Consider the following 24,207-nt stretch of genomic DNA (forward strand, 5'->3'; position numbering starts at 1 on the left):
CCCGTGAACACCACGTCAATAGCTGGGGGGGAAAGGGTTAAAAACGGTAAAAAAACAGCCCAAAAACCGCCCCAAAAACCACCCCAAAATTATCCCAAAATCACCCTAAAAACCACCCCAAAATCATCACAAAAACCAACCCCAAAACCCCCCGCGAACACCACGTCATAGCTGGGGGGGAAAGGGTTAAAAAGGGTAAAAAAACCGCCCCAAAAACCCCAAAAACCGCCCCAAAATTATCCCAAAACCACCCCAAAATCACCCCTAAAATCACCTTAAAATGGCCAAAAATCGCCCCTAAAATCACCCCTAAAATCACCCAAAAATCCCCTAGAAAATGGCCAAAATTATGCCCAAAACCGCCCCAAAATCACCCTAAAATCGGCCTCAAAATCGTCCCAAAAAATCACCCCAAAATCACCTCAAAAAACACCCCAAAATTATCCTGAAATCACCCCAAAAATCACCTTAAAATGGCCCCAAAAACCACCCCCAGAATCACCCAAAAATCCCCCCAAAAACCACCCCAAAAACCACCCCAAAAACCCCCCGCGAACACCACGTCATAGCTGGGGGGAAAGGGTTAAAAACGGAAAAAAAACCGCCCAAAAAAACCCCAAAAACCACCCCAAAATTATCCCAAAATCACCCAAAAACCCCCTCAAAAATGGTCACAAATGCACCAAAATCCACCCTAAAATGACCCCGAAAAACGCCCCAAAATTATCCCAAAATCACCCCAAAATCACTCAAAAACCATCCCAAAAATCCCCTCAAAAATGGCCAAAATCATCCCAAAATCGCCCCCAAAAAACCACCCCAAAATCATCCCCAAAATCCCCTCAAAAATGGCCAAAATTACGCCCAAAACCACCCCAAAATCACCCTAAAATCACCTCAAAAATCACCTCAGATTATCCCAAAATCACCCCAAAAATACCCCAAAATCACCCCCAAAGTCACCCTAAAATCATCCAAAAATCACCCCAAAAATCATCCCAAAAATACCCAAAACCCACCCCAAAATCACCCTGAAATCATCCCAAAATCACCCCAAAATAAAACTCAAAATCACCCCAAAATCACCCCAAAAATTAACTCAAAAATGAACAAAATCACCCAAAAACCACCTCAAAGCCAACCCAAAATCACCCCAAAATCACCTCAAAAAACCCCAAAAACCAACCCAAAACCACCCCAAAATTCTCCTTAAAAATGGCCAAATTTGCCCCAAAATCCCCTTTTATCTGCCCCAAATTCTGGATTTTCCCAAAATCTCCATTTTTCAACCCCAAATTTCCCCCAAATCCCCTCCAACACCCCCAAATTTCTCCCCAAATTTCCCACCCCAAAATTCCATTTTATCCCCCCCAAAACCCCCGGATTTCACCCCAAAACCCCCGGATTTCGCCCCAAATTTTGGATTTTTCCCAAAATCCCCGTTTTTCACCCAAATTTCCCCCAAACCCCCTCAAACACCCCCAAATTCCCCAGATTTCTCCCCAAATTTCCCGCCCCAAAACTCCATTTGATCCCCCCCAAAACCCCCGGATTTCACCCCAAAACCCCCGGATTTTGCCCCAAATTTTGGATTTTTCCAAAATCCCCATTTTTCACCCCAAATTGTCCCCAAATCCCCTCCAACACCCCCAAATTCCCCAAATTTCTCCCCAAATTTCCCGCCCCAAAACTCCATTTGATCCCCCCCAAAACCCCGGATTTCACCCCAAAATATCCGGATTTTGCCCCAAATTTTGGATTTTTCCCAAAATTCCCCATTTTTCACCCCAAATTTCTCTTTTTTTTCCCCCCAAATCACCACCAAAACCCCCAAATTTCCCCTCCCAAAATTCCATTTTTTTCCCCCCCAAAACTCCCGGATTTCACCCCAAAACCCCCGGATTTCGCCCCAAATTTTGGGTTTTTGCCCAAAATTCCCATTTTTCACCCCAAATTTCTCTTTTTTTCCCCCCCAAATCACCACCAAAACCCCCAAATTTTCCCTCCCAAAATTCCATTTTTTCCCCCCAAAACTCCCGGATTTCACCCCAAAACCCCCGGATTTCGCCCCAAATTTTGGGTTTTGCCCAAAATCCCGGTTTTTCGCCCCAAATTTCCGCACCTGTCCACGAAGAGCACGACGAGGCCGCCCCTCCCCCGCAGGGGCCGCAGCGCCGCCCGCAGCCACCGAACCTTCTGCCCCCCCCCGGGGCTGCGCGCGATGTCCCCGCCCCGCCAGGCCCGGCCCAGCCCCAGCGTCTGGGGACAAAAACCGTGGATTTTGGGAAAAACGGGGAAAAATGGCGAAAAAACGGGGAAAAACGGTGAAAAAACGGCGAAAAACGGCCGAAAAATGGGGAAAAATGGGGAATTCTGTGTCCCCTCACCCCAGCGCTGGACCAGGCCCAGAGTCTGGGGAGAAAAACCGGGATTTTGGGAAAAATGGGAAAAAATGGGAAAAACGGTGAAAAAATGGGGAAAAACAGCTGAAAAATGGGGAAAAAATGGGGGGAAAATGGGGGGAAAATGGGGAAAAATTGGGGGAAAAATGGGAAAAATTGGGGAAATTCTTCTGTGTCCCTGGTGTGCCCAAGCCCAGAGTTTGGGGGGAAAAAATGAAATTTTGGTAAAAATGTTAAAAATGTGAAAAAATGGGGAAAAACTGGGAAAAATGGGGAAAAACGGCTGAAAAATGGGGAGAAAAATGGGGAAAAAAATGGAAAATTGGGGAAATTTTTCTGTGAACCTGGTGTCCCCAGGCCCAGAGTTTGGGGAGAAAAAATGAGATTTTGGGAAAAAAAACTAAAAATTTAAAAACCCCATTTAAAATAGTGAAAAAATGAGGAAAAACAGGGGGAAAAATGGGGAAAAATGGGGGAAAATGGCAAAAATTTTTCGGTGTCTCTGGTGTGCCCAGGCCCAGAGTTTTGGGAAAAAATGAGATTTTGGGAAAAATGTTAAAAAATGGGAAATAATGGGGAAAAGTGATGAAAAATGGGGAAAAAATGGGGAAAAAAAGGGGAAATTCTTCTGTGTCCCCTTCCCCCGCCAGGCCCGGCCCAGCCCCAGCGTCTGGGGACAAAAACCGGGATTTTGGGAAAAACGGGGAAAAATGGCGAAAAAACGGGGAAAAAACGGTGAAAAAACGGCGAAAAACGGCCGAAAAATGGGGAAAAAATGGGGAAATTCTGTGTCCCCTCACCCCAGCGCTGGACCAGGCCCAGAGTCTGGGGAGAAAAACCGGGATTTTGGGAAAAATGGGAAAAATGGGGAAAAACGGTGAAAAAATGGGGAAAAACAGCTGAAAAATGGGGAAAAAATGGGGGGAAAATGGGGGGAAAATGGGGAAAAATTGGGGGAAAAATGGGAAAAATTGGGGAAATTCTTCTGTGTCCCTGGTGTGCCCAAGCCCAGAGTTTGGGGGGAAAAAATGAAATTTTGGTAAAAATGTTAAAAATGTGAAAAAATGGGGAAAAACTGGGAAAAATGGGGAAAAACGGCTGAAAAATGGGGAGAAAATGGGGAAAAAAATGGAAAATTGGGAAAATTTTTCTGTGAACCTGGTGTCCCCAGGCCCAGAGTTTGGGGAGAAAAAATGAGATTTTGGGAAAAAAACTAAAAAATTTAAAAACCCCATTTAAAATAGTGAAAAAATGAGGAAAAACAGGGGGAAAAATGGGGAAAAAATGGGGGAAAATGGCAAAAATTTTTCGGTGTCTCTGGTGTGCCCAGGCCCAGAGTTTTGGGGAAAAAATGAGATTTTGGGAAAAATGTTAAAAAATGGGAAATAATGGGGAAAAGTGATGAAAAAATGGGGAAAAAATGGGGAAAAAAGGGGAAATTCTTCTGTGTCCCCTTCCCCCGCCAGGCCCGGCCCAGCCCCAGCGTCTGGGGACAAAAACCGGGATTTTGGGAAAAACGGGGAAAAATGGCGAAAAAACGGGGAAAAACGGTGAAAAAACGGCGAAAAACGGCCGAAAAATGTGGAAAAAATGGGGGAAAAATGGGGGAAAAATGGGAAATTCTTCTGTGTCCCCTCCCCCTTTTGCCCCACCCTCTTTAGCCCCTCCCCCTTTCCCCCACCCTCTTTAGCTCCACCCCCTTTGCCCCACCCATTTGCCCCACCCTCTTTAGCCCCGCCCCTTTACATGTGTGCCTTTGGCCCCTCCCCTCCCCAAAGGCTGCAGTTGAAGCCCCCGCCTCCTTTAGCCCCACCCCTTTGGCCCCACCTCACCTTGACACTCTTTAGCCCCTCCCCCTGCCCTTAGCCACGCCCACCTTTAGGCTGTAGCTGAAGCCCTGCCCCATCCCCTTTAACCCCGCCCATGCCTTAGCCCCACCCATCCCCTTTAGCCCCACCCATCCCCTTTAGCCCCACCCATCCCCTTTAGCCCCGCCCCATCTCTTAGCCTCGCCCATTCCCATTACCCTGCCCCTTAGCTCCGCCCCATTCCCTCCATGCTGTTGTTGAAGCCCCGCCCCCTGTACCCGCACCTTATCGCCTTTAGCCCCGCCCCCTGACTGTAGCCCTGCCCCCCGGTGTAGCCCCGCCCCCGGGTGTAGCCCCGCCCCCTGACCGGCACGGTGTAGGTGAAGGCGCGGGCGGAGCGCAGGAAGCGCCGGTACCCATCGGTCACCTCTGTGGCCACCGTGAGAACCAGGAGGGCCTGGACAGAGTGACCAATGAGTGACCACTGAGTGACCACTGAGTGACCACTGAGTGACCAATGAGTGACCACTGACCACTGACCCACCCATCGGTCACCTCTGTGGCCACCGTGAGAACCAGGAGCCCTGGACAGAGTGACCAATGAGTGACCACTGAGTGACCACTGACCACTGAGTGACCACTGACCACTGACCCACCCATCGGTCACCTCTGTGGCCACCGTGAGAACCAGGAGCCCTGGACAGAGTGACCAATGAGTGACCACTGAGTGACCACTGACCACTGACCAATGAGTGACCAATGAGTGACCAATGAGTGACCACTGACCACTGAGTGACCACTGAGTGACCACTGACCACTGAGTGACCACTGAGCACTGACCCACCCATCGGTCACCTCTGTGGCCACTGTGAGAACCAGGAGCCCTGGACAGAGTGACCGTGAGTGACCAATGAATGACCACGGAGTGACCATGAGTGACCGTGAGTGACCAATGACTGACCACTGACCACTGAGTGACCACTGAGTGACCAATGACCACTGAGTGACCCCTGAGTGACCGTGAGTGACCACTGAGTGACCATGAGTGACCAATGAGTGACCACTGACCATTGACCCACCCATCGGTCACTGTGAGAACCAGGAGCCCTGGACAGAGTGACCGTGAGTGACCAATGAGTGACCAATGAATGACCACAGAGTGACCATGAGTGACCAATGACTGACCACTGACCACTGAGTGACCACTGAGTGACCAATGACCACTGAGTGACCCCTGAGTGACCATGAGTGACCAATGAGTGACCACTGACCACTGACTGACCATCGGTCACCTCTGTGGCCACTGTGAGCACCAGGAGCTGGCCTGAGGACAGAGTGACCACAGACTGACCAGTGAGTGACCATGAGTGACCACAAAGTGACCTTGAGTGACCACTGAGTGACCACTGAGTGACCCCTGAGTGACCCCTGACCTCAGAGTGACCTTTGTTCCCTGAGTGACCTCTGAGTGACCCCTGACCCCTCCCACTGACCCCCAGTGACTCTGAACCCTCCCAGATACCCCAATCCCTCCCACTGACCTTTGACCCCTCCCCCTGACCCCTCCCCTGACCTTTGACCCCTCCCCCTGACCCCTCCCTGACCTTTGACCCCTCCCACTGACCCCTCCCCCACTCACCATCCTCAGGGTCGCTCCCGGGTTCATTGTCGGGGCAATTCTCGGCATTTTTGGGGCAATTTTCGGCATTTTTGGGACAAATTTGGGCATTTTCAGCGTCACTCCCTGAGGAGGTCCCGGGGGTCAATGCCGGGGTTGGTTTTGGGGCAATTTGGAGAATTTTTGGGACAATTTTGAAGAACTTCGGGGCAATTTTGGGGACTTTTGGGGCAATTTTTGGAGAATTTTGGGCTCAGTCTCAGAGGAAATTTCGGGGCAATTTTGGGGATTTTCGGGGCAGTTTTGGGGGGTCTCGGGGGGGATTTCGGGGTAATTTTGGGAGTTTTCGGGGCAATTTTGGGAGTTTTCGTGGCAATTTGGGAGGTTTTGGGGCAATTTTCCGAGAATTTCGGGCTCGGTCCCGGGATGAATTTCGGGGCAATTTTGGGGGATTTTCGGGGCAGTTTTGGGGGGTCCCGGAGAAGGTCCCGGGGCAGTCCTGGGCGGTTTTGGGGCAGTTTCGGGCGGTTTTGGGGCGCTCCCGGGGGCCCCCAGCAGCAGCAGCAGCAGCGACAGCGCGAGCGCGGCCATGGCGCGTGGGGGGCGCGGCTTAGGCCGAGGGGGCGTGGCACCCCGCCGCGCCTCAGCCAATCCCCGCCCGCCGCTCCGCCCTCTCCGCCAACCCCCGCCCACCTCTCCGCCCTCTCGACCAGTCAGCACCGAGGGGCGTGGCCAGAGCGGAATTGCCACGTTGCCAGGAGTAAAAATGGGGCGTGGCTTCCTCAGTGCCACACCAAATATGGCGAAAAGGGGGCGGGGTTTATGCGCCGCTCTCAAGATGGCGGCGGAGGTGAGGGCGGAAGTGGGGCGGGGCGGAGAGCGGAAATGGCGTCGGAGAGGGCGGAAGTGAAGGGCGGCCGACCGGAAGCCGCCTCATGATGGGGGAGAAGAAAACGTCGGGTGAGGGGGGAGGGGGCGGGGGGTCCCGGGGGGTCCCGAGTTCGGTTCGGGGGTCCCGGGTTTGATTTTGGGGGGGCTTGGGGCCGATCTGGGGGATCCCGGTGTCGGTTCGCGGGTCCCAGAGGGCTCTGAGGGGTCCTGGCGTTGGTTCGGGGGGTTCTGAGGGGGTCCCGGAGCTCTTTTGGGGGTCCCGGTGTTGATTTGGGGGGGTCCCGGGTTCGGTTCTGGGGTCCCAGGGTTGGTTTGGGAGGTCCCGGGTTCGGTTCGGGGGGTTCTGAGCGGGTCCGGGTGTTGATTTTGAGGGGTCCCGAGGCCGGTTCGGGGGTCCTGGGGTTGATTTGGGGGGTCCCGGTGCTGATTTAGGGGGTCCCAGCGGGTCTCGGTACCGGTTCGGGGGTCCTGGTGCCCCAATTTGGGGGTCTCGGGGTCAGTTCAGGAATCCCAGTTTTGAAGAATTCTCCATTTTTAAGAATTTTTGATGGAAATTCCCCATTTTTGGGGGGTAAATTCCCCATCTTCTTGAGGGTAAATTTCGGATTTTTGGGGTTTTTTTGCCTGGTATTTCTGGGGGTAAATTCCCGTTTTTTTGTGGCTAAATTGCCGATTTTTTTCGATATAAATGCCCGAGTTTTTGGGCTAAATTCCCAATTTTTGGGAATTCCCAGGTTTTATGTGGGAATTTTTGCTTTTCTGGGAGGGGGGGAATTTCTTGGTTTTTCTCTGAAAATACCCTTTTTTGTTTAGAAATTTTGGATTTTTTGGGGGTTTTTTTGTTAATTCCCAAGGTTTTTTCAGGAATTTTCGGGATTTTTTCAGAATCCCCGAATTCGGGGTCCCCCCTGACCCATTTTCCCCCCGTTTTCCCCCAGCCCGCGTTCCCGAGGGGGGTCCCCGGCGGATCCTGGATGGCCTCACTCACCCCTGGAAAAGTCCCGATTTTTGAGGGTTTTTGTGGAAAATTCCCGGGTTTTTTTTCAGAAATTCCGGATTTTTTCAGAATCCCCGAATTCGGGGTCCCCCCTGACCCATTTTCCCCCCGTTTTTCCCCAGCCCGCGTTCCTGAGGGGGTCCCCGGCGGGTCCTGGACGGGCTCACTCAGCCCTAGAAAAATCCCGATTTTTGGGGCTTTTTTGTGGAAAATTCCGGAATTTTTTTTCAGGAATTTCAGATTTTTTCGGGATTTTTTCAGAATCCCCGAATTTGGGGGATGGCCTCACTCAGCCCTAGAAAAATCCCAATTTTTGAGGTTTTTTTGTGGAAAATTCCGGGTTTTTTTCAGGAATTTCAGATTTTTTCGGGATTTTTTCAGAATCCCCCAATTTGGGGTCCCCCCTGACCCATTTTCCCCCAGCCCGCGTTCCTGAGGGGGTCCCCGGCGGGTCCAGGATGGCCTCACTCAGCCCTAGAAAAATCTCGATTTTTGAGGTTTTTTTGTGGAAAATTCCGGATTTTTTTTCAAAAATTCCGGATTTTTTCGGGATTTTTTCGGTGTTCCCGAATTCGGGGTCCCCCCTGACCCATTTTCCCCCCGTTTTCCCCCAGCCCGCGTTCCTGAGGGGGTTCCCCGGCGGGTCCTGGACGGGCTCAATGCACTCCAAATTTTGGGGGTTTTTTTGTGGAAAATTCCGGATTTTTTTTCAGGAATTTCAGATTTTTCAGGATTTTTTCAGAATCCCCCAATTTGGGGTCCCCCCTGACCCATTTTCCCCCCGGTTTTCCCCCAACCCGCGTTCCTGAGGGGGTCCCCGGCGGATCCTGGATGGCCTCACTCACCCCTGGAAAAGTCCCGATTTTTGAGGGTTTTTTGTGGAAAATTCACGGGTTTTTTTTCAGAAATTATGGACTTTTTCAGAATCCCTGAATTTGGGATCCCCCCTGACCCATTTTCCCCCCGTTTTCCCCCAGCCCGCGTTCCTGAGGGGGTCCCCGGCGGGTCCAGGATGGCCTCACTCAGCCCTAGAAAAGTTCCGATTTTTGAGGGTTTTTTGTGGAAAATTCCGGATTTTTTCGGGATTTTTTCAGAATCCCCGAATTCGGGGTCCCCCCTGACCCATTTTCCCCCCGTTTTCCCCAGCCCGCGTTCCCGAGGGGGGTCCCCGGCGGGTCCAGGATGGCCTCACTCACCCCTGGAAAAGTCCCGATTTTTGAGGGTTTTTGTGGAAAATTCCCGGGTTTTTTTTTCAGAATTTCCGGATTTTTTCAGAATCCCCGAATTCGGGGTCCCCCCTGACCCATTTTCCCCCCGTTTTCCCCAGCCCGCGTTCCCGAGGGGGGTCCCCGGCGGGTCCTGGACGCTCCCGCCCGGCAGCGGCGGCTGCACCGGCAGCTGGAGGCGCTGGAGAACGACAACTTCGGGGACGACCCCCAGGCGGGGCTGCCCCGGCCCGGGAAACGCCTCCCGAACTTCAGCGACACCGCCGAGACCGGTACCGGAACCGGGGGAACCGAACCGGGCCGGGATTGGGGGATTTGGGGGGTTTAAGGGGGATTTTGGGGGGTTTTAAATGGGATTTGGGGGCTTCTGGGGGGTCTCGGTCTGGGAAATGGCTGCCGAACTTCAGCGACACCGCCGAGATCGGTACCGGAACCCGGAACCAAAACCGGAACCGAACCGGGCCGGGATTGGGGGATTTGGGGGGTTTAAGGGGGTTTGGGGGGGTTTAAACGGGATTTTGGGGGGGTTGTGGTGTTTAAAAGGGTTTAGGGGGGTTTTAGGGCTCCCCAACTTCAGCGACACCGCTGAGATTGGTTCCAGAATCCAGAACCAAAACCGGAACCAAACTGGGCCGGGATTGGGGGATTTGGAGGGGTTTAAAGGGGATTTAGGGGGGTTTAAAGGGATTTTGGGGGCTTTTAGGGCTCCCCAACTTCAGCGACACCGCTGAGATTGGTTCCGGAGTCCAGAACCAAAACCGGAACCAAACTGGGCCGGGATTGGGGCATTTGGAGGGGTTTAAAGGGGATTTTGGGGGATTTAAAGGGGATTTAGGGGGGTTTTGGGGCTCCCAAACTTCAGCAACACCGCTGAGACCGGGACCGGGACTCAGAACCAAAACCGGGCCGGGACTGGGGGATTTGGGGGTTTAATTGGGATTTTGGGGGGTTTCAATGGGGATTTAGGGGCTTTAAAGGGGATTTAGGGGGGTTTTTGGGGGTTTTGGGGCTCCCCAACTTCAGCGACACCACCGAGACCAGAACCGGGACTGGGGGAACCGGGAATGGGGATTGGGGCTGGATTTGGGGCAGATTTTGGGACTGAATTCTGCATTTGGGGCTGGATTTTTGCATTTGAATTGGATTTTGGGAGTGAATTTTCAGCCTTCTCAGCTGAATTTGGGTCTGAATTCTGGATTTGGGGCTGGATTTGGGGTTGGGGTGGATTTTAGATTTGGGATCAGATTTTCAGGGGAATTTGGGGCTGATTTTGGAGCTGAATTCTGAATTTTGGGGCTGAATTCTGAATTTTGGAGCTGAATTCCAGATTTTGGGGCTGGATTTTGCATTTTTTGCTGAATTTTGGGGCTGATTTTGCAGCTGCATTCTGGATTCGGGATGGAATTTCAGGCTTGGATTTTGAGGTGGGATTTGGGGCTGGATTTTGCAATTTTTGCTAAAATCAGGGCTGATTTGGGGGCTGAATTCTGGATTGGGGTTGGATTAGAGGCTGAAGTCCGGATTTTGGGGCTGAATTTTGCATTTTCAGCCGAATTTGGGACTGAATTTTGGATTTTGTGGCTGGATTTGGGATGGATTTTCAGCTGAATTTGGGGCTGAAATTTCGGGGCTGATTTCTGAATTTTGGGGTTGGATTTTGGGCTGAATTTTGGGTTTCCCCAGGGAAGAAGAAGAAGAAAACTCGGGGGGATCATTTCAAGCTGCGCTTCCGCAAAAACTTCCAGGCCCTGCTGGAGGAACAGGTGGGGATGGGGAAATTTGGGAAAATTTGGGGGAATTTTGGGGGATTCTTTTTTATATTTTTGGGGATTTGGGGGGATTTTGGGATATTTTGGGGGGATTTTTGAGGATTTTGGGGCAGTCAGAGGGGATTTTAGATGGTATAAAGGAGATTTTGGGGTGACTTTGGGAGATTTTTTCTTATATTTTTTGGGGATTTGGGGGTGATTTGAGGGAATTTGGGGAGAATTTGTGTAAATTTGGGGGGGGGTCAGGGTTGGATTTTGGGGCTGAATTTTAGAGCTGAATTCTGGATTTTGGGGCTGAATTTTTGATTTTGGGACCAAATTTTGCATTTTTAACCTGGATTTGGGGCTGATTTTGGGTCTGAAGTCTCGATTTTGAGCTGATTTCGGATCTAAATTCTGGATTTTTGGACTTGATTTTGGGGCTGAATTTTTGATTTTAAGCTGGATTTTGGGGCTGAATTTTTGCATTTTCAGCTGGATTTTGGGCCTGAGTTTTACATTTTAACCCCTTCAGAACCTGAGCGCAGCTGAGGGCCCCAATTACGTCTCGGCCGGGGCCGCCCCGTCCCGGCTGCCCCAGCGCCACTTCTGCGCCGTCTGCGGCTTCCCCTCGGGCTACACCTGCGTCACCTGCGGGGCCAGGTACTGCTGCACGCGCTGCCTGGGCACCCACCAGGACACCAGGTACTGGGGGGCAAAAAAATGGGGAAAAAACGGGGAAAAACGGTGAAAAAATGGGGAAGAACGGCGAAAAAATGGGGAAAAACGGCCCAAAAATGGGGAAAAACGGCCCAAAAATGGGTTTGGGGACACACCTGTGTCACCTGTGGGGCTGCACGCGCTGCCTGGGCACCCACCAGGACACCAGGTCAGGATCCACCCTGAAAATGGGGAAAAATGGTGAAAAAATAGAAAAAACGGTGAAAAAATAGGAAAAAACGGCCAAAAAATTGAAATAAAACAGAAAAAAAATGGAGAAAAAAACGAGGAAAAATGGGGAAAAATGGGAAAATGGGAAAACCAACAAAAGGGGAGAAAAACTGGGAAAAACAGCCGAAAATGGGAAAAACGGTGAAAATTTGGAGGAAATGGGAAAATAAATGGGAAAAAATCCCAGGAAAAATGGGGGAAACCTGGGAAAATGGGAAAACCAGCAAAAATGGGAAAAACCCCAGGAAAACGGGAAATAACTGGGCCAAATTGGAAAAAGGGAGACAAAAAGGGAAAACTGGTGAAAAAATTGGGAAAAGCAGCCAAAAATGGAGGAAAATGGGAAAAAAATGGGAAGAAACCTAGGAAAAAATGAGGAAAATGGGAAAATGAGGAAACCAACAAAAATTAGGAAAAAACCCATGAAAAACAAGTGGAAAAAAGGGGGAAACTGGTGAAAAAGTGGGGGAAAACAGGAAAAATAGGAAAAATCTGAGGGAAAATGGGACAAACAGGGAAAAAAACTGAGAAAATAGGAAAAATTCCAGGGAAAATGGGAAGAAAATGGGATAAAGAAAAAAATTTGCTGTAAATGGGGAAAAAATGGTAAGAACTGTAAAAGAAAGAGAAAAAAAGTCAGGAAAATGGGGAAAAAATTGGGGAAAATGGGGAAAATGGCAAAAGAATGGGAAAATTCTCTGGGAATGTTACCTGAGGTTGGGACCCCCAGTTCTTGGAGGGGGGGGGGGGGGGGGGGGTCTCACCCTGCTGACCCCTGACCTTTCCCTTCCCTCCCCCGCAGGTGCCTGAAGTGGACGGTGTGACCCCGCCCCCAATATGGCTGATGTGGCCACGCCCACAAGATGGCTGCCATGATGCTACCACAAAATGGCCGTCGTGAGCGTGTCTTCTTTGATCCCGCCCCTAAAATGGCTTCTGTGGCTCCACCCCCAAAATGGCTGCTATGACCCTGCCCACAACATGGCTGCTGTGATGCTGCCCCAAAATGGCCGCCCCAAAATGGCCGCCATGAGCGTATCTTGTTTGGTCCCGCCCCTAAAATGGCTGCCACGGCTCCACCCCCAACATGGCCACACCCCCAACATGGCTGCTATGGCCACACCCACAAAATGGCTGCCTTCGCCTCACCCAAAAAATGCCCACTGTGGTCCCACCCCAAGATGGCTGCCATGACTCCACCCCCAACATGGCCACACCCCCAAAATGGCTGCTATGGCTACACCCACAAAATGGCCACCATGCTCCCACCACAACATGGCCACCACAGATCCACCCCAAGATGGCCGCCGTGGCTCCACCCCCCATGATGGCCACGGTGGCTCCACCCAAAGATGGCTGCCATGACTCTACCCTCAACAAGGCCACACCCCCAAAAATGGCTGCTATGACCACACCCCCAAGATGGCTGCTATGGCCACACCCATAAGATGGCCACCATGGCTCCACCCCCAAGATGGCCACCTTGGCTCCACCCACAAAATGGCTGCCATGGCCCCACCCACAAGATGGGTGCCTTAGCTCGACCCCAAGATGGCTGCCTGCCATGGCCACACCCACAAAATGGCTGCCATGACTCCACCCCCAACATGGCCACACCCCCAACATGGCTGCCGTGGCCACACCCTCAAGATGGCCACCATGGTCTCACCCCAAGATGGCCACCGTAGTTCAACCCCCAAAATGGCTGCCATGACTACAGCAACAAAATGGCTGCCGTGACCACAGCCCCAAAATGGCTGCCATGGTCTGACCCACAAAATGGCTGCCGTGACCACACCCCTAAGATGGCTGCCATGGTCTGATCCACAAAATGGCTGCCATGACCACACCCCTAAGATGGCTGCCATGATCTGACCCACAAAATGGCTGCCCTGACCACACCCCTAAGATGGCTGCCATGGCCGGATGCACAAAATGGCCGCCATGACTCCACCCCCAACATGGCCACACCCACAAAATGGCTGCCATAGCCCCACTCCCAAGATGGTGGCCATGACTATGCCCACAAAATGGCCGCCATGGCCCCTCCCACTCCCCAACATGGTGGCCGGGCCCGGTTTGAACCAAAATCCGACTTTTTCCTACCAAAATCTTTGGGATCGACTTTATTTGGAGGGTGTGGGAGGAGCTACAGGAGAGGGGGCAGGGCCTGGGGAAGGGGGCGGGGCCTGGGGAATGGGGGAAAATCCGGGAAAATCGGGAAAAATTCCGGGAGAAACAAGCTGGAACCGCGACCCCGCCCCTTGAGGGTGGAGCTGCGCCACCATTGGCCCAAGATGGCCGCCCTGGGCTCTGATTGGACAAACGTTCCCTGAGGGCTCTGCCCATTTGTGAGAGTCGGGATTCTATTGGCTGTTGGGGCCCTGCCCTGGGATCAAGCCACACCCATTTTAGGGCCAAGCCACGCCCATAAATACAAACCGTGCCCCTTTCCGGGTAAACCACACCCCCTTTTCAGCAAAGCCCCACCCAAAAATCCAAACCACGCCCATTTTAGGGTCAAGTCCCGCCCCCCTGAGCCAAGTCCAATTCCTTTGGTCCAAGCTCCGCCCCTTTGGTCCAAGCTCCGCCCCCAAATCCCCTTGTGCTGCCCAGGCTCCGCCTCCTGTGACGTCACCCGGGCGGGGTCCCTCGGCGGCCAAGCAGCATTGGCTCCGCCCCTCAGGGGTGGGGCAAGGCCGCCTGCAGCTGTGGGCATAATGAGATGCAAATGAGCTGGGGCAGGGATGGGTGAAAGGAAGGGGTGGGTGTGGCCAGGGGAGGGCGTGGTGTGTGTCTCTTATCGGGGGCGGGGCTCACTTGGTGGGTGTGTCCCTGCTTACATGGTGGGTGTGGCCTAATGGGGCGGGGCTTATTTCCTTTCTAACTCTATGGGCTTGGCCCATTGTGGGCGGGGCTTATGTCCCTACTCACAACATGGGGGCGGGGGTTTGTCCCGGTGGGCGTGACCTTCTCACTTGGTGGGCGGGGCTTATTGTGGGTGGGGGTTATGTCCTTTCTGACTGATTGGGTGTGACCAATTGGGGGCGGGGCTTCTATCCCTCCTCACCTTGTGGGCGGGGCTCAATGGGGGCGGGGTCAGTAGCGGTGGGTGTGGCCTGCTCACCTGGTGGGCGGGGCTATTTCAGCACCTGGCCCGGCCGCGCCTTCTCCAGCTTCCGGCGCCGCTCGGCCGGGATCTCGTCCAGGCTGATCCCGTGGTTGCTCGCCCTGAGGGGTTTGGGGCGAATTCGGGGTTTTTTGGGATTTTGGGGGATTTTTTGGGATTTTTTGGGGATTTTCCGCCCAATCCTGGCGTTGCCCCATAGCCACACCCCGTAACCCCTTTCCCACCCCATAACCCTGCACCCCAAACTCGATCCTATAATGGCCTCACTCACCCCAAACCCGGCCCCATAAGCCCAAACCCCATAACCCCAAGCCCCATAACCCCACTCACCCCAAACCCCATAACTGCATAACCCCACACCCCATAACCCCAAACCCCACTCACCCCAAACCCCATAACCCCAAACCCCATAACCCCATAATCCCAAACCCTATTCACCCCAAACCCAATAACCCCAAGCCCCATAACCCCATAACCCCAAACCCCACTCACCCCATAACCCCAAAACCCCATAACCCCACCCCATAACCCCATAACCCCTCCCTATAATTGGCATCACTCCCCCCAAGCCCCAAACCTGACCCCATAATGGCCCCACTCACCCCATAACCCCAAACCCCATAACCCCATACCCCAAACCCCGTCACCCCATAACCCCAAACCCCACTCACCCCAAAACTCCATAACCCCAAACCCCACTCACCCCATAACCCCACACCCCAAACCCCATAACCGCATAACCCCACACCCCATAACCCCAAACCCCATAACCCCACACCCCATAACTCCCTATCCCTGTAACTGACCCCATAACTCCCCGCCCCTATAACCGACCCCATAACTCACCCCGGCAGGAGGTCGGGGGGGGTGGGGATGGGTTTGGTGAATCCCTCGCGGCCCACGAGCCAGTAGGTGTCCTCCACTCCCTTACCCTATATACAACGGGGTGGGTTATAGGGTTATAGGGTCAGTTATAGGGTCAGGGTCAGTTATGGGGCACAGCCAATAGGTGTCCTCCACTCCCTTACCCTATAAACAATGGGGTGGGTTATAGGGTTATAGGGTCAGTTATGGGGTCAGGGTCAGTTATGGGGCACAGCCAATGGGTGTCCTCCACTCCCTTACCCTATAAACAATGGGGTCGGTTATAGGGTTATAGGGTCAGGTATGGGCTGGGTTATAGGGTTATAGGGTCAGGTATAGGGTCAGCTATGGGGTTATAGGGTCAGTTATAGGATCAGTCAGTTATGGGGTCAGGGTCAGTTATGGGGCACAGCCAATGGGTGTCCTCCACTCCCTTACCCTATAAACAATGGGGTCGGTTATAGGGTCAGGTATGGGGTTATAGGATCAGTTATAGGATCAGTCAGGGTCAGTTATAGGGTCAGCTATGGGCACAGCCAATAGGTGTCCCCCACTCCCTTACCCTATAAACAATGGGGTCAGCTATGGGGTTATGGGGTCAGGTATGGGGTCAGGGTCAGCTATGGGCACAGCCAATAGGTGTCCTCCACTCCCTTACCCTATATACAATGGGGTGGGTTATAGGGTCAGGGTCAGTTATGGGGTTATAGGGTCAGGTATGGGTCAGTTATGGGATCAGTTAAAGGATCAATCAGTTACAGGATCAGGTATGGGGTTATAGGGTCAGGTATGGGTCAGTTATGGGGTCAGTTAAAGGATCAATCAGTTATGGGGTCAGGTATGGGGTTATGGGGTCAGGTATAGGGTCAGTCAGCTATGGGGTCAGCTATGGGGCACAGCCAATAGGTGTCCTCCACTCCCTTACCCTATAAACAATGGGGTGGGTTATAGGGTCAGGTATGGGGTTATAGGGTCAGGTATAGGATCAGTCAGTTATGGGGTCAGCTATGGGGCACAGCCAATAGGTGTCCTCCACTCCCTTACCCTATATACAATGGGGTGGGTTATAGGGTCAGATATGGTGCCAGTCAGTTATAGGATCAGTTATAGGGTCAGTTATAGGGTTATAGGGTCACTTATAGGGTCAGGGTCAGGTATGGGGTTATAGGGTCAGTTATGGGATCAGTTAAAGTATCAATCAGTTATGGGGTCAGGGTCAGCTATGGGGCACAGCGAATGGGTGTCCTCCACTCCCTTACCCTATAAACAATGGGGTGGGTTATAGGGTCAGTTATAGGGTCAGTTATAGGATCAGTCAGTTATGGGGTCAGTTATGGGCACAGCCAATAGGTGTCCTCCGCTCCCTTGCCCTATAGATTTATAGGGTCAGTTAGAGAGCTATAGGGTCAGTTATGGGGTCAGTTATGGGGTCAGTTATAAGGGTCAGTTATAGGGTCAGGTATAGGGTCAGTTATGGGGTCAGGTATGGGGTCAGGTATAGGGTCAGTTATGGGGTCAGTTATGGGGCACAGCCAATGGGTGTCCTCCACTCCCTTACCCTATAGATTATAGGCTCAGGTGTGGGGTTATAGGGTCAGGTGTGGGGTCAGGTGTGGGGTTATAGGGTCAGGTGTGGGGTTATAGGGCCAGGTGTGGGGTTACAGGGTCAGGTGTGGGGTTATAGGGCCAGGTGTGGGGTTACAGGGTCAGGTGTGGGTTATAGGGCCAGGTGTGGGGTTACAGGGTCAGGTGTGGGTTATAGGGCCAGGTGTGGGGTTATAGGCTCAGGTGTGGGGTTATAGGGTCAGGTGTGGGTTATAGGGCCAGGTGTGGGGTTATAGGCTCAGGTGTGGGGTTATAGGGTCAGGTGTGGGGTTATAGGGTCAGGTGTGGGGTTATAGGGTCAGGTGTGGGGTCAGGTGTGGGGTTACAGGGTCAGGTGTGGGGTTATAGGGTCAGGTGTGGGGTTATAGGGTCAGGTGTGGGTTATAGGGTCAAGTGTGGGGTCAGGCATAGGGTCAGTCACTTATAGGGTCAGTTTTGTGCTGTATTTGGGGGTTTTTGGGCTGTTTTGGGGTTTTCCAGGCATTTTTGGGGTGTTTTGGGCTCTGTTTGGGGTTTTTAGGTGGTTTGGGGCTGTTTTGGGGTTTCTCGGGCAGTTTTGGGCTGGTTTTGGGGTTTTTTCAGGCAGTTTTGGGTTTTTTTGTGCTGGTTTTGGGGTTTCTCGGGCAGTTTTGGGCCGTATTTGGGGTTTTCCAGGTGGTTTGGGGCTGTATTTGGGTTTTTTTGGGGCTGTTTTGGGGTTTCTCGGGCAGTTTTGGGCTGTATTTGGGGTTTTTTAGGCGGTTTTGGGGCGTATTTGGGGTTTTTTTGGGCTGTTTTGGGGCGGTTTGGGCTCACCTTGAGCTCGGTCTTGCCGCGGATGTCGACCTTGAACCCCTCCTGCAGCGAGAGCAGGATGGCGACCGTGCGCTGGTTCACGTGGATGCGATAGGCTGGGGGGGAAAAGGGGGTTTAGGAACCCTAAAATAACCCAAAAATAACCAAAAACCCCCCAAAAAACCCAAAAAACCCACCCCCAAAAATCCCAGAACTGACCCCGACCCCACAGCCCTGACCCCAGTGCGCTGGTACACGTGGATGCGATGGGCTGGGGGGGGAAAAGGGGGTTTAGGAACCCTAAAATAACCCAAAAATAACAAAAAAACCCATAAAACAAAAAAAAAACCAAAAAATCCCGAAAATATTTTAAAACCCCTAAAACCTCCAAAAATCCCCCCCAAAAAACACCCAAAAAAACCCCCAACTCTCCCCCCCAAAAAAACCCTAAAACCCTCAAAAATCGCCCCAAAAACCCCAAAAAACCACCAAAAAAAACCCCAAAAAAACCCCAACCCTCCCCTCAAAAAAAACCTAAAACCCCCCAAAATCGCCCCAAAAAAACCAAAAATCCCCCCCACAAAACCCCAAAAAAAACCCCAAAAAATCCCATAGATCCCAAAAACCCCCATGGATCCCAAAAAAACCCCAAAAATCCCAGAACTGACCCCGACCCCACAGCCCTGACCCCAGTGCGCTGGTTCACGTGGATGCGATGGGCTGGGGGGGAAAAGGGGGTTTAGGAACCCTAAAATAACCCAAAAATAACAAAAAAAAAAAAAAAACCAAAAAAAAAAACAAACTCCCCAAAAACCAAAAAACAAAAAAAAAAACCCCAAAAATCCCCAAAATAACCCCAAAAATCCCCCAAAAAACCCCAAAAATCCCAAACCCCCCAAAAACCCAACAACCCCCCCCCAAAAATGAAACAAAACCACCAAAAAGCCCCCAAAAATCCCAAAACCCCAACAAACCTCCCCCCCCAAAAAACCCCAAACCCCCAACAGCCGCGTCCCTTGTCCCTGTCCCCATGTCCCTGGCCATGTCCCCCTCAGCGTCCCCTCCCCTGTCCCCTGTCCCCCATCTCTGTCCCCTCCCGGTGTCCCCAGCCATGTCCCCCTGTCCCCTCCTGGTGTCCCCTGCCGGTGTCCCCTCTCCCTGTCCCCTGTTTGTCCCCTGTCCCCCATCTCTGTCCCTGTCCCTGTGTCCCCTCCCTGTGTCCCCATCTCTGTCCCTGTGTCCCCTGTCCCCTGTCCCTGTCCGTGTCCCCATCCCTGTGTCCCCATCCCTGTCCCCTGTCCCTGTCCCAGTCCCCATCCCTGTGTCCCCTGCCCTATCTCCAGCCATGTCCCCATGTCCCCTCCCAGTGTCCCCTCCCTGTGTCCCCTGCCCTGTCCTCATGTCCCCATCGCTGTCCCGCGTCCCCGTCCCTGTCCCCCTGTCCCCTCATGGTGTCACTCACGCAGCCCGGTGGCCTCCATGCGTGACGCGGTGTTGACGGTGTCCCCATCCCTGTGTCCCCTGTCCCCATGTCCCTGTCCCCGTGTCCCCTGCCCTGTGTCCCCATCCCTGTCCCTGTCCATGTCCATGTCCCTTCTCAGTGTCCCCTGTCCCTGTCCCCTCTGTGTCCCCATCCCTGTGTCCCCATCCCTGTGTCCCTGTGCCCTGTCCCATGTCCCTGTCCCCGTGTCCCCCTCAGTGTCCCCTGTCCCCGCTGGTGTCACTCACGCAGCCCGGTGGACTCCACGCGTGGCGCGGTGTTGATGGTGTCCCCATCCCTGTGTCCCCATCCCTGTGTCCCCATCCCTGTGTCCCCATCCCTGTCCCATGTCCCTGTCCATGTCCCCATGTCCCCATCAGTGTCCCCTGTCCCCTGTCCCTGTCCGTGTCCCCATCCCTGTCCCTGTCCCCGCTGGTGTCACTCACGCAGCCCGGTGGACTCCATGCGTGACGCGGTGTTGACGGTGTCCCCGAACAGGCAGTACCGGGGCATCGTCAGCCCCACCACACCCGCCACGCACGGCCCTGGGGGCGGGGCCACAGAGAGGGCGTGGTCACAAACGGGCGTGGTCACAAATGGCGTGGTCACAAAGGGGTGGGGCCATGGAAGGGGTTGGGTCAACAGGTGATGAGTGTTGAGGGTTGGTCAAGGAGTTGGGTGTGGCCAATGGGGTGTGGCCAATGAGGGTGTGGTCATAGATGGGTGTGGCCAATTAGGGTGTGGTCGCGGGGGGTGTGGTCTTTGGGGCGTGTCCTAGAAGGGGAGTGGCCCAAATGGATCCAATGGCTCACGACTGCGTTGAGCGTTGGCCAAGTTGGGTGTGGCCAAGAAGGGGTGTGGCCATTGAGTGGGCACAAAGTGGGTGTGGCTAATAAGGGGTGTGGCCACTGTGTGGGCCCAAGATGGGCGTGGCCTGTAAGGGCGTGACCAATGGGCAGGGCCAAAAGTGTGGCCACACCCACCGTGACCCATTGACCGTTGGCCAAGGCGCCACCACCCAACCTTTGACCAACACACAGGGGGGGGGCGTGGCCATGGAGTGTTAGCCAATATGGGCGTGGCCAGGAAGGGGTGTGGCCACTCTGTGGGCACAAACTGGGTGTGGCAAAGGGCGTGGCCACCATCTTCAGCCCCCACCCAACTCCACCCATTGACCTTTGGCCAAGGTGCCACCACCCAACCTTTGACCAACACACAGGGGGGTGTGTCTGGGGCGTGTCTGGGGCAGCCAATGGGGCGCGGGGGGCGGGGCCGTACCCGAGTGCAGCCCGATGCGGATGCGCACGGGCACCTCGGGCATGTGGCGCATCTTGAAGGTGCCGACGGAGCTGAGGATGTCCAGGGACATGTTGGCGATCTCGCCGGCGTGCCGGTTCCCGTTGCGCTTGGGCAGCCCCGAGGCCACCATGTAGGCGTCGCCGATGGTCTCCACCTGGCCGGGAGGGAACCAGGGGGCGGGGTCAGGGGTGGACACGCCCACCGGGACACGCCCGCCGCGCCTGAGAGCTCCTGAGGTGGTCGCTCGACCACCACCTGAGGTGGGCATTGGGGTCTTTGTGAGGTGGGTGTGGTCGTTGGTGGTGGCCAATGGGAAGGTCAGGGATTGGAGCAGCATGGGGTCACTTTGGGCAGGTCCATGGGGCCACCTTGACCATGGCCATGAGGTCACTTTGACCATGGCCATGAGGTCACCTTGACCAAGGCCATGGGGCCACCTTGACCCCTTGACCAAGGCCATGAGGTCACCTTGACCAAGGCCATGGGGCCACCTTGAGCAGATCCATGAGGTCACTTTGACCAAGGCCATGAGGTCACTTTGACCATGGCCATGAGGTCACTTTGACCATGGCCATGGGGCCACCTTGACCCCTTGACCAAGGCCATGAGGTCACCTTGACCATGGCCACGGGGTCACCTCTAGAGGTCCATGGGGCCACCTTGACCATCGCCATGAGGTCACCTTGGGCAGGTCCGTGGGGCCACCCTGACCCCTTGACCATGGCCATGGGACCACCTTGACCATGGTCACCTTGTAGCCACCACTGACCCCAACCACCACCCTCAGGTGACCACCCATGACCCCATGACTGGGCTGACCATGACCACCATTGCCTTGGTCACCTTGTAGCCACCCCTTTCTGAGGTGACCACCCATGACCGAGTGACCACCCTGAGGTGTCCCCCAATGACCCCATGACCGAGTGACCACCCTGAGGTGTCCCCCCATGACCCCATGACCCCCGTGTCCGGCCGTGGTCACCTTGTAGACGTCGTGGGAGCCGATGATGGCGTCGAAGAGGGTGTAGAGGTCGTTGAGCAGGTCCACCACCTCGATGGGCTCGCTCATGGCCGAGATGGTGGTGAAGCCCACGATGTCGCTGAAGTACAGCGTCACCTCCTCGAAGTACTCGGGCTCCACCGGCGTCCCCATCTTCAGCGCCTCGGCCACCGACCTGCCCGGGGGTCAGCGGGGTCACCCGGGGGTCAGCGGGGTCACCCGGGGGTCAACCACTCCGGCCACGGGGGCTCGGTGGTCAAGGAGTGGACAATGTGGCCACTGGGAGGTTCTGGTGATCCGTGGGGGTCAGTTGGTCAAGGTTGACCTCAGGGATCTCCAAGGGTCACTTGGACCTATAGGGCTGGAGGGGTCAGTTGGTCAAGGTTGACCATAAGGGTCACTTTGGCCATGTGGTGACCCCTAGGTCTGGAGGGGTCAGTGGGTCCAAACTGACCACAAAGGTCTCCATGGGTCACTTTGACCATCTTGTGACCCATAAGGGTGAGGGGTCAAGGTTGACCACAGGGGTCTCCAAAGGTCACTTTGGCCATGTGGTGACCCCTAGGTCTGGAGGGGTCTCCAAGGGTCAAGGTTGACCACAGGGATCTCCAAGGGTCACTTTGACCCATAGGGCTGGAGGGGTCAGTGGGTCAAGGTTGACCACAACCTGTCCAGAGTGACCTCCATGGTCAAGGGGTCAAGGCTGAGTGACCACCTCGGTTCAAGGGGTCAAGGTTGACCACAACCTGTCCAGAGTGACCACCTCGGTTCAAGGGGTCAAGGTTGACCACAACCTGTCCCCAATGACCACCTCGACCCCATCCTGCCCCATAGGTCCAGGGAGTGGTCAATGGGTCAAGGCTGACCCCAACCTCCTCCAGGTGACCACCCCTTGACCTCTCCTGCCCCATTGTCCTCTCCTGCCCCACAGATCTGGGTGGGGTCAATGGGTCAAGACCACCCCCAACCTTCTCCTGGTGACCACCCCATTGTTTTCTCCTGCCCCATAGCCCCACCATTGTCCTCTCCTGCCCCATAGATCTGGGTGGGGTCAGTGGGTCAAGACCACCCCCAACGTTCTCCTGGTGACCACCCCTGACCTCTCCTGCCCCATTGTCCTCTCCTGCCCCACACCTCAGGCCAGGCCCACCATCAGAAGCTCCCTCCACCCCAAACCTGCAGGTGGGACCCATGGGGTGACGCCCACCCACCCCCAGCCCCCCCCCCCCCCCCAGCCCCTCCCCAGGGTGACCCACGGCGGCAGCATCTGGGTCAGGAGCTTGTCGGTCTTCTGCTTCTCGATCTCGAGCTCCTCGGTCCTCTCGCGGATCAGGTCCTCCAGGTTGCTGCTGTACTGCTCCAGCATGCGCAGCATCGAGTCGATGATGTTGGTCTTGCGGCCCTTGTTGATGCCCTTGAACTGCCCAAGCCAAGCCAAGGGGGTGCGGTCAGGCCCCAGGTGGGACCCCCGTGGGGATCGCCATGGTAGGACCCCCGTGGGAACCTCGTGGGACCCGATGGAAACCCCGTGGGAAACCCCGTGGAGACCCCATGGAGACGCCATGGAGACCCCGTGGAACCCCATGGAAACCTCATGGAACCTCATGGAACCCCGTGGAATCTCAAAAAACCTCATGGAACCCCATGGAATCTCATGGAACCCCATGGAACCTCATGGAATCCCGTGGAAACCCCATGGAACCTCATGGAAACCCCATGGAACCTCATGGAACCTCATGGAACTCCATGGAATCTCATGGAACCTCATGGAACCCCATGGAAACCCCATGGAACCTCATGGAACTCCATGGAATCTCATGGAACCCCATGGAACCCCATGGAACCTCATGGAATCCCGTGGAAACCCCATGGAACCTCATGGAACCCCATGGAACCCAATAGAAACCCCATGGAACCCCGTGGAACTCCATGGAATCTCATGGAACCCCATGGAACCCCATGGAATCTCATGGAACCTGATAGAAACCCCATGGAACCCCATGGAAACCCCATGGAACCTCATGGAAACCCCATGGAGGCCCCATGGAACCCCATGGAGACCCCATAGAACCTCTTGGAACCTCATGGAAACCCCAAGGAACCTCAGGGAACCCCATGGAGACCCCATGGAACCCCGTGGAACTCCATGGAGACCCCATGGAAACCCCATGGAACCCCATGGAATCTCATGGAACCCGATAGAAACCCCATGGAACCTCATGGAAACCCCTTGGAAACCCCACGGAACTCCATGGAGATCCCATGGAACCCCGTGGAATCTTATGGAACCCCATGGAGGCCCCATGGAACTTCATGGAAACCCCATGGAACTTCACGGAACCCCATGGAGACCCCATGGAATCCCACAGAATTCCATAAAACCCCATGGAGACACCATGGAACCTCATGGAGAC

General features: G+C 54.3%; 2 protein-coding genes across 2 annotated transcripts in view; one reads left to right on the top strand and one right to left on the bottom strand.

The window, feature by feature from the left end:
* The first annotated feature begins 6,723 nt into the window (after nt 1-6,723).
* On the top strand, nt 6,724-13,752 carry ZNHIT1 (zinc finger HIT-type containing 1). Its single transcript, XM_066571385.1, has 5 exons — nt 6,724-6,788; nt 9,044-9,214; nt 10,626-10,705; nt 11,226-11,395; nt 12,444-13,752. The coding sequence occupies exons 1-5, from the start codon at nt 6,764-6,766 to the stop codon at nt 12,463-12,465; spliced, it is 468 nt and encodes a 155-aa protein (XP_066427482.1). The 5' UTR covers nt 6,724-6,763; the 3' UTR covers nt 12,466-13,752.
* An 89-nt stretch (nt 13,753-13,841) lies between these two features.
* Nucleotides 13,842-24,207, bottom strand: part of LOC136570963 (retinal guanylyl cyclase 1-like) — a 28,669-nt gene continuing 18,303 nt past the window's right edge. The window contains exons 13-20 of the mRNA XM_066571383.1: nt 23,050-23,213; nt 21,776-21,968; nt 20,773-20,947; nt 19,941-20,039; nt 18,036-18,130; nt 15,618-15,703; nt 14,769-14,872; nt 13,842-14,350 (exon numbers count right to left, since the gene is read on the bottom strand). Of these exons, the coding sequence (XP_066427480.1) occupies nt 14,782-14,872; nt 15,618-15,703; nt 18,036-18,130; nt 19,941-20,039; nt 20,773-20,947; nt 21,776-21,968; nt 23,050-23,213 (903 nt within the window). The 3' untranslated portion in view covers nt 13,842-14,350; nt 14,769-14,781. The remainder of the gene's footprint in view (nt 14,351-14,768; nt 14,873-15,617; nt 15,704-18,035; nt 18,131-19,940; nt 20,040-20,772; nt 20,948-21,775; nt 21,969-23,049; nt 23,214-24,207) is intronic.

Source organism: Molothrus aeneus, unplaced genomic scaffold, assembly GCF_037042795.1.
Source record: "Molothrus aeneus isolate 106 unplaced genomic scaffold, BPBGC_Maene_1.0 scaffold_460, whole genome shotgun sequence".
NCBI classification, from domain to species: domain Eukaryota; kingdom Metazoa; phylum Chordata; class Aves; order Passeriformes; family Icteridae; genus Molothrus; species Molothrus aeneus.

What these genes read in the sequence shown, in the direction of transcription:
- ZNHIT1 (XM_066571385.1), top strand. Translation starts at nt 6,764, where the DNA reads ATGATGGGGGAGAAGAAAACGTCGG. An exon ending in CAGCGACACCGCCGAGACCG is followed by an intron (nt 9,215 to 10,625) that starts GTACCGGAACCG and finishes GGGTTTCCCCAG; the next exon opens with GGAAGAAGAAGAAGAAAACT. An exon ending in AGGCCCTGCTGGAGGAACAG is followed by an intron (nt 10,706 to 11,225) that starts GTGGGGATGGGG and finishes TAACCCCTTCAG; the next exon opens with AACCTGAGCGCAGCTGAGGG.